The 11,397-nt window shown below is 32.1% G+C and overlaps 1 protein-coding gene across 1 annotated transcript; it reads right to left on the bottom strand.

The window, feature by feature from the left end:
• Window positions 1-7,879: 7,879 nt before the first annotated feature.
• On the bottom strand, window positions 7,880-8,775 carry LOC122294753 (pentatricopeptide repeat-containing protein At1g02150-like). The gene has a single exon (XM_043103690.1). The coding sequence runs from the start codon at window positions 8,773-8,775 to the stop codon at window positions 8,314-8,316; it is 462 nt and encodes a 153-aa protein (XP_042959624.1). The 3' UTR covers window positions 7,880-8,313.
• Window positions 8,776-11,397: the final 2,622 nt, after the last annotated feature.

The raw sequence follows: 11,397 nt of genomic DNA, 5'->3' as shown, positions 1-11,397 counted from the left end.
CAGAGGTCATTGAAAATCTGTCTCACCTTATGATATAACCTAAGGAAGGGAATACTTCCGAATATTATTGTGATATGGAAGCCTCACCTTATGATGTCTACTTTGATTCGTGATCTAAAGGCTGTTGGCAATAATTTTACTAATAAACAACGAGTTATCGTTATGATACAATCTTTACCAGAGTTAACTTGGGGGCAAATGAAGCTTGTTTTAACACACAGTAAGAATATTAAGACTTTTGCTTTTATATGTAGCCATTTAGAGCTAGAGGCAGAGCACATAGATGTGCACCATAATATTTTACTTGTTGTCCAAATTGGGAAGTGCAAGGCATTCAAGCCTAAATGCAAGCAACATGGGAGATCTGCTGGAGCAACAAAAAGTCTTAGGTTAGGGGATGGAAAAGTAGCAAAGCACCGCAAAGGCAACTATGCTAACAAGTACAAGTCCAAATTGAAGTGCTATAACTGTAGAAAAATTTGATACTTTGCTCGTGAGTGCATTGAGGCAAAGAATGTATCCCTAAACACAACTCTCTCATTACTTATGTTTGTTCATATATTTTTGTTACTCACTCAATCCCTAAATGGATTATAAACATAGGAGCAACCAAACATGTAGTTCGAGATTAAGTTAAGTTCTTACGTTATATAAGAATATCAGTTAGCAGATAGTACATTATATTGGATAATGAAACTCGGGAAGAAGTGCTTGGAGTTGGCACCTACCAACTCAAGATACGTTTAGGGTGCTTGTTATGTCTTCATAATGTGCTATATGCACCTGGTGTTCAATGTAATCTATTTTCAGTTATTTCTATATTGGAACGTGGTTTTACTTTTGATTTTGATGGCCCTTAGCTGGACGTTTATTTGAATAGGGCTTTATATGGACATGGTTTTCTTTTGAATGGTTTCTTTATGTTGGATTTAGATAATTCCTCATTTTCTTTTATGGTTTCAAATGATAATGATGTTTCTAATTCATTAAAATGACATGCTAGACTAAGCCAAATAAGAAAAGATAAAATGGCTAGACTGGCTAGAGAAGGCCTATTGGGGTCTCTCACTAATGCAAGTCTACCTGTGTGTGAGCCTTGTTTAGCTGGTAAGGTTTGTAGGAAGCCTTTTGAAAAGGCTCATAGAGCATCTTATCTTTTAGAGGTAGTCCATTCTAATATTTGTGGACCTATGAATATGAAGGCACGCCATGGTGCCTCTTATTTTCTCACATTTATATATGACTACTCAAGTTTCAGTTATGTCTATCTGACCTCCCATCTCTTTGAAGTATTATATTGCTTCAAGCGCTTTGTAACTGTGTTTGAGGATCAGAAAGAAAGGAATTTAAAAATTTTACGAACTGATCAGCGTCAAGAGTACTTGTTTAAAGAATTTTAATGACTATGTGAGCAAAAATGGATATGCAGGCAATTAATGGTACCTAGCACACCACAACAAAATGATATTGCTGGAATGAGAAATCATACCTTATTGGAAATAGTTTGATCAATGATAGCGGAAATTAACTTGCCAATATCTTTTTGGGGATGCTCTTCTAGCTTCAGCGTACATTTTGAACTGTGTGCCTTCTACGTTAGTTCCTTCAACCCCTTAAGAATTATGGAATAACACAAAATCAAATTTGGAACATTGGCATCATTGGGGTTGTGCAGGTTAAGTTCACACCACTTTCCATAAGTATGAGAAACTTGGCCTTAGAGTAAATAAGTATATCTTTATAAGATATTCAAAGAGTTCAAAGGGTTATGTAATGTTTAGTGAACATCCTAGCGAAGGGATGACAGAAATAGAATCACGTGATGTTACATTTATTGAGAGTGATTTTTCCAGTACTGGTGAAGCAAAGAATGGTTTTGAATTGCAAGAAATTGAGAGAGTTACACCATCTTTTGGTGAGGGTGGAAAATGATCACATTCTAGAATTGCAAAAGATAGTAAGAGTGACTTGCCTCATGGTGGGAGTATAGCACTAGAAAATAACTCACAAGAGTCTCAGTTACGTAGAAGTGAATATGAAACCATTCCTCGTCTTTGTTTTGAGATTGAAGGTGAGTCTTTCATTTATATTCAGTGCGACTTTGATGAACCTTCTTCTTATGAGGAAACACTAAATTCACATGTTTCAAATAAATGGCTGACAACTATGAGAGATGAGATGAGTTTTATGGCAAAAAACTAAGTTTGAAAGTTATTTAACCTTCCACCTGGGTGTAAATTTATTGGGAATAAATAAGTTTTAAAAAACAAGCATCAGATAAATGGATCAAAGAGAGGGTATATATTATGAAGAAACATTTTTCCCTGTTGTGAGATTTGCTTCTATTCGCCTCATTCTAGTTATAGTTGCACATCTAGATTTGAAATTTTTTTAAATGGATATGAAACTGCATTTCTCAATAGAGAACTAGATGAAAAGATCTATATGGATCAACCTGTTGGTTTTGAGGCTGAGGGACAAGAGCTCAAAGTATGCCAGTGGAAACGTTCCATTTATGGCCTTAAACAATCGTCTAGATAATGCTACTTCAGATTTCATGAGGCCATTTTTCAATTGGCTTTGAGATGGTAGAAGAAGACCATTGTATGTATGTCAAACGTATAGGAAAAAGTTTTCTAATTTTTTCTTTCTACGTGGATAACATCTTATTAGCTAGAAATGATGTGGAGATAATTGTTGTCACAAAATAGTGGTTGTCTTCTACTTTTGAGATAAAGGATATGGGTGAAGCAAATTATGTGCTGGGAGTTAAAATTTCAAGGGATCTATTTAGGAAGCTTCTTGATTTGTCTCAAGAGATTTACATTAAGAAAATTCTAGAATGATTTTGTATGCATAACTCCAAATCCACAGACTCTCTAATTGAGAAGGGTTATACTTTGAGTTTAGAACATTGCCCTAAGAATGATGAGGAAAATAAAGAAATGACCAGAGTTCCTTATGCAAGTGCAATTGAAAGTTTGATGTATATTATGTTGTGTACACGACCTGACATTTGATTTGCAGTTGGATTAGTTAGTCGTTATCAAAGTAACTAAGAACATGTTCATTGGTAAGTAATTAAAAGGATTTTTTGATACCTTCATGGGCAACAAACATTGTTATTTGCTACCAGGGTGAAGACATAAGACTAAAGGGTTATAGCGATGCTAATTGGGCTAGTGACAAAGATGAGCGAAAATCCACGACAAGTAATGCATTTATGCTTTGTGGAGGAATTATTTCTTAGTGTAGTAAGAAACAATCATGTATCGTTTTATCTATGATAGAATTAGATTACGTTACTTGTTAAGCAATTATATAAGAAGTTGTTTGATTAAGGAGATTTTTCTGGTGCCTAAAGGTTACAACTCTTGCAGATGAAACTGTTAAGATACATAGTGATAATATGGTAGCTTTGGCATATGCCAAGAATCCCAAATACCATGTCAGGACCAAACACATAGTTATTAGGTTTCACTACATTCGAATGTTGTTGCGCGAGGTGAGGTGATCTTACAACATATATCTACTAGCAAGATGTTAGCTGATCCTCTTATTGAGGTTATTAGTATAAATGTTTTCAAAACTCATGTTAGGAGTTTGGAATTTTATCGGATTTGATATATGTTGTATTGATGTTACCTTAACTTTATTGTATATTTAACACTATTAGTATCTATTGCAGTGAGATTATTGTATTTATCTTATATTATTAATTAATTGATACTAAATGAAAAGCACACATAATAAAAATGTCACAAGGTAGAGATCAATCTACTCACATGGATGATCACTTGGACGCTTAAATTGCAAGCAAAACGAGACAAATTGATTACTTTGCCATATGGAAAGCAAGCTAGTAAATATCTTAATGCTTTAAAAGCATTTAAGATAAATTTAAAGAATGTCGTCTTAGTTTGGCCAGTCTTACAAGAGTCATATATGAAATATTTGTACAACTTCATAAAGCTTGATTAAAGCGAAATATGAGATCTTAGGCATGATCTATATGAGTGATTGCGAGAGTTTGAATGTGACAAGCCCAATTAAGTGAGAGTTTCATCATAACATACATTTCATACTGTATGTGCTGTAAACAACCATATGAGGAAATGATTGGATGGATCTATACTCTATCACTATGTGAGTCCTAATGGATTAATAAATGATCTATTTATATGTCCTTAAACCTCTAATTATGTTATGAAATGAAAACTTGATGTTGCTACTTTAGCATGTTTTTTTAAGGTCACGAATGATACAGTCTCTCGGAACATGTTTAAGAAAGTAGTCAAGTCTAATTGAATTGACATGAATATCTATAAAAGATTGGTTGGATTCTTATTTATTATTTTATGTCTCATTGCCAGGGTGATTGTGTTGTTTTGACTCAATATAATTATGAACATATTATATAATATGAGGTCAAAAATTGTTTTGGGTTATAAACTCATGAGGGATTAAGGGCACTTGATCTAGTGAGATCAAATAATTTAAGGCATAGAAGAGATATAACGAGTGATGTACTATGTTAGTATGATGGTGACTTAATATAGTACTCGTACTCTTTATTTTCTCATTAGCACACTTCATTTTCTGTATAAGGGATAATTGATTGAGAGAACATGAGGAGATTGTTAATGGATATAGCACCCATAATGGATAAGTGGGAAATGTTGGTAATAGGTAAATCCTGTAACCAAGTTGTGTCGACATAGGTGGGGAAACTATTTGTTAATTCTCCATCACTATCACAACTATAGGGAGGTTATATAACTTTCTCATATTTAGGGAAGTTAATTAACTTTCAGGTATGAAAACTCTTTAAATAAGAATATATACATTAATTGTGGGTGTGTGAAAAAGTCTAAAGATAAGAAATCTTCTCTCTTTATCTTCATTTTCCTAGAGAAACTATATAGATCTATTCATCTTGAAACATAAAATTTTCTAGGAGATTCTAATTAAGTGAGTGGGCCTTAAGATAAGCAAAAATCCGACTTTGTGGGAATTTCGCTCATTTAGATAATTCGATTTAACCTTATTTAACAGTCATTGTCAGAGATTTTAGAGTCTACACTATAAGAAAGATATATACATAAAATAAGAGTAGGTTTGGATAGTAATTAGATAAGAATTTGTTGTTTTAAATGAAAATTTAAAATATTATTTTTTAATATTATTATTATTTTGAAATTTGAAAAAATTGAATTAAGATTTAAAAAAATTGAATTATTTATTATATTTTATGTAAGAATTTGAAAAAATTATAATGATGAGATGATATAATATGAAAATTTTGTGCCTTATTCCACTTACTAAACCTACCTAGAGTCACCTGCTATTTATAACCTAATAAATTGTGTGAACCATAATTTATACGTCTATACTAAATTCTAAAATTTGGACAAAAAGCCTAAAATATCTAGATCTTTTGATCATATCTTCTTCCTTCCACCAATGGCGTACCAAATACCAATATCAGGCCCTCTGCTCGGACCGTTATTATTATTTAGGGTCATTTGAATATTAAGAATATTTCATAATATATATAAATAATATTTAAGTAATTTATAAATAATAATAAATAATAATAAAATAATATGAAAATAGATGAATACAGTTGTGTTGAAATAAAATCTAAGGCTATATTTGGTTAGTATATTAATTATTATTTTTATTAATATTAATTATTATTTTATTATTATTCAAAATCAGTCTCCAAAATAACTAATATCTTTCATAGTTTCCTTATAACACTCTCACCGGATTATCTAAATGTAAAAAAATTTTACTTTTTAGTTATTAGGACAACAAAATTGTTCATATTAGATTATGCAAAGTGTAGTTACACTAACTTTTAATTACAGTATTCTAAAACTAAAACCAAATTTGATCGATATTGTAACACCATTAAATCTTTATTTTATTATTTATTTTATTAAATTATGCACCAAATCTTCTAAGTTGATTTGTGTACGCTATCTTGCATCAAGTGCCCATATTTTGATAAACTATGCAGTACATGTCTATTAACCAATTAAATAAATTATAATATGATTACTAATTAACATATAATAGGTAGAATAGTAAAATATGATAAAATTAAATACATCAATAATTAAAAAAATTAAATATTTTTTAATTATTAATTACTCATTACTATATAATAAATAAATGGATAATCTAATGTGGAAATTTGATGTGAAAATAAACAATAAATTCATCTTATATTATTTTACTATTATATAAAGAAAAAATAGTTATTCTAAGAGCATTGGATTTCCTATAATTTGATATTTATTCTAGAGTTTTGATTAAAATACCTCCACATTCGGATCCCTATTTTAGGAAAAATGTTTAGAGGATGAATAAATGGGGACTCACTGTTCATCACCTAAATAATTTTTTATCAATATTTTATTCTAATATATAAAATAAATATTTTTCTAATCATTTACAATTTCTCTTATATTCATATTTATTATAGTTTTAAATAATAATTTTAAAAATAATTTAATTAATTATGAAAATATAAAAAATTAATTTTAAAAATATTATCATATCCACAAAATAATAATTTAAATTTTTGTTTAAAATATTAACTAGAGTAATAGTTCAAAATATAAGAAAAAATATTGAATAGTTAAGTTTGTAAATGTAAGTGAGAGAAAAAAATAATAAAGAAAAAATAGAAAAATATTATTTTAATAGAATAGATAAAGGATATGAAATGAGATATAGGGAGTTTTTGAAAGATAAGTAAAATTAAAAAAAAAAAAATTTAAAGAATGTATTTTTCAGTTAAATTATAGAAAATTTTATAAAAAAATGAGATATGAATACTTTAATATGAGAATTTACGAAAATGAAATAACCTAAAGTTAAATTTATCTAATATTCATAAATTTTATGGTAATGACTCATGAGCACAGACCTGTGGTCGAATGGAATAGGACGTTTCAGACAGAAGGAATAATTCAAGTTAGAAAAAGCTTGTATACCCCCGTATATTTGACCGCTGGTTAAAAGAGTTTATTTTATTTTATTTTTTTACTTAATTAATTTTAAATATATTAACGTATTTTTTTAATTTTTTAAAAATATTAAAATATATGAAAAGAAAAAAAGAATTTTTTATTTTTTTAACCTGAACAGGACAGTAACCCAACTCATCCAAACTCCGCTGCAAATAGGAATTCGAGAATAGACAACCCAAAGACAGCTGCTGCGTTCGACATATTGCCCCAAATTTATTGGTAAGAATACATATATATATATACTAGGTAGGAATAACGTGTAAAGCACGTTTATTTAGTTAAGTGAGGCAAAATTTTTAATAAAAATAATATGATTTTTTTAAAAAAATTAAGTGAGAGACGTAAAATTTTTTTGATAGGTGTAGACGCAATTCAACGGGTAGACGCCAACATTATGCCATGGTTGGCTTCTCAAACAAGAGAGAGAGTTCTGGTCCCTCGTTCCAAACAACCAATCAAATTAGTTGGCTTGCCCAATCTTCTTAATAGGTTGCTTTTATTTATTCATTCATTAATTTGTAATCAAGAATACCTTTAGAAACCAGTTGACTCGTCAATTTAATTCGTAAAAAAGTGCTGAGAATTACATAAAAGAGTCAAACATAAGGGATTCGGGGAAGAAATTCAGGCACATTAACATCTTTTGGTCTCCAAGTGATAAACCAATGAGTGATGCATATCTATCCTCAGTAAGAACTTCCGTGCACCTTTTGGTCTAACAATTGATATTCCAATGTAGATAATAGAAGCAGAAGTATATTACAGGCGACTCTAAAATTGGTTGGGAAGCACTTCAGACCCATCGTTGCCCCCGCTGTCTCCTAGTGATAAACCAATGAGTGATGCATATGCTTCATCTTCAAGATATCTTGATTGCCTCAATAGTCCAACCAAAACCTCCTTGCTATCCGTGCCATCTTTTTCTTCACAGAGCTTAAAGAAGGCAGACACATTGACAGGCTTTGGCCTCCAACTCTCGCGCGGCCTTAAAAGCTTCTTTCAAGCAGGATAAAGCCTCCGAAATCCTCTTCTCTGCCATGTGCCTCTCAACAAGAATCTCCCATGTACTTGAATTTGGCTTTCCTCTCACTTCGATCATATGGTTGAAGAAACTCTCAGCTTTATCCAAACTTCCTTCCCTAATATACCAAGCCATGAGAAGATTTCCAATTCTAGGGTCAAAAGATGATTTCACCTGTAAACATTCCTCTTAAATTTTTTCTGCCCTTTTCAAATCACCTAGCCTAACAAGAGACGATATTATAACATGCTATCCCAAATTTGGAATAATTGGAAAACTTGCTTTGTAAACCTTCCACACACGATAAGCTTCTTCTTTTTTACCAACATTACCATAAAGACTTAAGAGATAATGATAAGGTATCCGATTCCGGCCTTTTATCCTACTCTCCACCTGCTTCAAGAAATCTTCAGCTTTATCAAACTGCCCCATCTTAATGTACATTGTAGCCATTCTGCTGAATGTACTCCAGTTGGGATTAATGGTTCTGTCCAGTTTCATCTGTTCAAATACTTCTTCCATCTTTTCTGCAGATTCTTGTGATCCAAGAGATGATAGCCAAATACTATAGGAATATATATCTAGCGGTATGCTTTTCTCTATCATTTCTGAAACCATCGACTCAACTTTATCATACTCCTTGAGGTTCATATAGAGAGTCATCATCACATTGAAAGGAAGTGAATGTGTGGCATAATCTTTACTTCTCATTTTATCAACTAAAAATTGTTGCTGTCCCAAGGTCAAGTTCTTTTGGGAGACTGAAAGCCTAAATAGGATGTTTGTGACAAACATGGCCACACTAAAATCACGCTATAGAATGTTTGAGACAAACATGGTCACCACGAAGCAGAGTAATTTCATGGAACATTTTAGAGCAATCAATAAATCATTAACTGTAAACACAAAAAATTTAAAAAATGATAATGATTACAGTATATGGTTTGCATAAAGAAGGGGGTAGAGGTATCAATATCCAACACCCTAAAATTATGAAAAGCTAGAATTTAGCAAATGTTATATGCAATACAAATATAGTGAATGTGCAAGTTTCAATCTAGAGGCTTCAATAAGATTTAGAAATCATTTCGACAGTTTAGAAAACAACCACAAAATCCAGTCTAAAGTCTACCCATGATAGGTCTGCTATTGCTTGCCTAGGATATTTACTGGTAAAGTTTTCTTCAACAATAAAAAGGCACACTCATAGAATCTTCAGGAATCAACAGATCAGCTGCAATAGGATCTCTCCTGCCAAACAAGTTTGCAATTAGCATTCTGGTCGAACTCAACACACATATACAAGTTGAAACTATTACATATACAAGTAGAAAATATCACATACATAAACAAAGAATAATAAAATAAAGATGCTGACATAAGATAGTAATATGGTTCCATCAACGAGCAGAAAAGGATTATTAAGGGTAAGGAGACCTGGATAAACTCTTGCTCTTGCTCGCGCTACTGCTTGCATTGTGCCTCTTTGGGCTTTTACTCTTTCATTTCAGACTGAAAAAGAGGTAAGATGAAGTGTTTTCTTTAAAAAAAAATATGTAATAGAAGGTCGAACTAAATCCAATACCAAGATTCTAGGACTGGACATTGATCCATAGAACAGGTATGTTAAAATGACAGGTAATATAGATACTATTCAATCACGATACTTTTGAAAACATTTTAAAAAACTTACCAAGTTAGATGAGTTCTAATAATTAAAATATTCCAGTACCATATCTGTACCAATGATCCAGCCACCCATTAAATGAGGGCATGTTGCAACATTTCTAATAGGCCTATTAATATTCAGGATCACAAAAATAATTGTTCAAACAGAAATAAAAAACATACCGAAGGCACTGAAGATTTGGATTTTGATCGAGATTTGCAAGAGTTTCAGAAACAACCCATTTTAAAACCCACACGTTCCTTTTACCAAATTTGATACAAGAGCCCTTGATGCCTCTTCCACGAAGTTACCATATCCAAACGGATACAGGGAAAAGCCATAAATATTTAGCAGTTCAACAAAGAAAAATATCAGGTCGATATATATAATTCCAGCCTATAAATGCAACCTAAATTCATAAAGAAAATATCTTAATGAAAGCATCACAAGGTATTTTCAAGACACCAGTGGACTAATAGGGAAGAGAATTTGTCGCTACTGTACCACAAAAATCCAGAGGAGCCAGAAAGTGTGGCTTATTAACTTTGGCAAATGTTGGAGCAGAAAACGATAATGAAATTGTCTCTATTGCTCATTGTTGGTGCTATTCAAATCCCAATGGCGCTTAGTTCACAAATATCCAGCTTTAAAAATTGCAACCATGATCTCCTTTGTTCCCGATGTAGCACCCATGGACAGCTGCAATGCTAAAAGAATTAGAACAAAGAGGCACCATCAAGGTTTCCAAAGCTGCCCATCTAAAAAACAGCATACCTCCATAACCAAAAGAGTTGCAGGCAACTGAACCATATCCCATCAAGATCCTAATTTCTAATCCCCACTTCGCAGCATGTATCCATATCTAAAAAACAAGAAGGTAATTTTCACACAAAGGCTAAATAGGATTGATTGCACACGAACTCTGGAACATAGAAATAAAATATAAAAAACATTAAGAGGGAAAAAGGACCAGATACCATTTTCGTGATTCTTCTTCGCCATAGCTCTGACAACCAAAGACGAAGAAGTGCAAAGCCTGGGTCTCCTCAAAACTTTGATCTCACACAACCCCCATTCCTCTACTTTGGCAGAAGAAGTGGCTTTTCTTTCGAGGTTCCAAGACATGGGTTTCTCAGGAAACGAGTTTCTGGGCAAGAGAGGGGTTTGAGTGGTGTTCTTGACATGCACGGCCCACATATTCATTCCTCTACGACGACTTTACAGGAAAATGAACTCGAATTTTCTAGTGCTCTCTCTCTCTCTCTCTCTCTCTCTCTCTCTCTCTCTCTCTCTCTCTCTCTCTCTCAAAGACTACACTCCAAAGGAGATTATGGGGCTTGGCAAAAGCCATTGAAAATGCACATCGGGAAACTGGAACTCTCGTGCAGAAGACAAAGCGACAGTGATGAATACGAAGAGGTGCTTGGTGCCGGAAGCCTTATTTTCCTTTCTCATAAATATTATTTTACAACAATTAGAAATCAATGAGACAAGTGAAGTCGATGGACAGACGGATTTAATAGAAAGTTAACGAAAAACATTTAAAATTACTGTAGCTCCGCTAAAACAACAAATTTCCGTCACATAGCCATTTTATATATATAAATATATATATATATATATATATATATAATTGTTTTTATTTATCATTCAACTTCATTTAG

Source organism: Carya illinoinensis, chromosome 2, assembly GCF_018687715.1.
Source record: "Carya illinoinensis cultivar Pawnee chromosome 2, C.illinoinensisPawnee_v1, whole genome shotgun sequence".
Taxonomy (NCBI): domain Eukaryota; kingdom Viridiplantae; phylum Streptophyta; class Magnoliopsida; order Fagales; family Juglandaceae; genus Carya; species Carya illinoinensis.
The sequence above is the reverse complement of the archived record's forward strand: the minus strand, read 5'-3'. Positions and strand labels throughout refer to the sequence as shown.

What these genes read in the sequence shown, in the direction of transcription:
- LOC122294753 (XM_043103690.1), bottom strand. Translation starts at nt 8,775, where the DNA reads ATGAGAAGTAAAGATTATGCCACACATTCACTTCCTTTCAATGTGATG.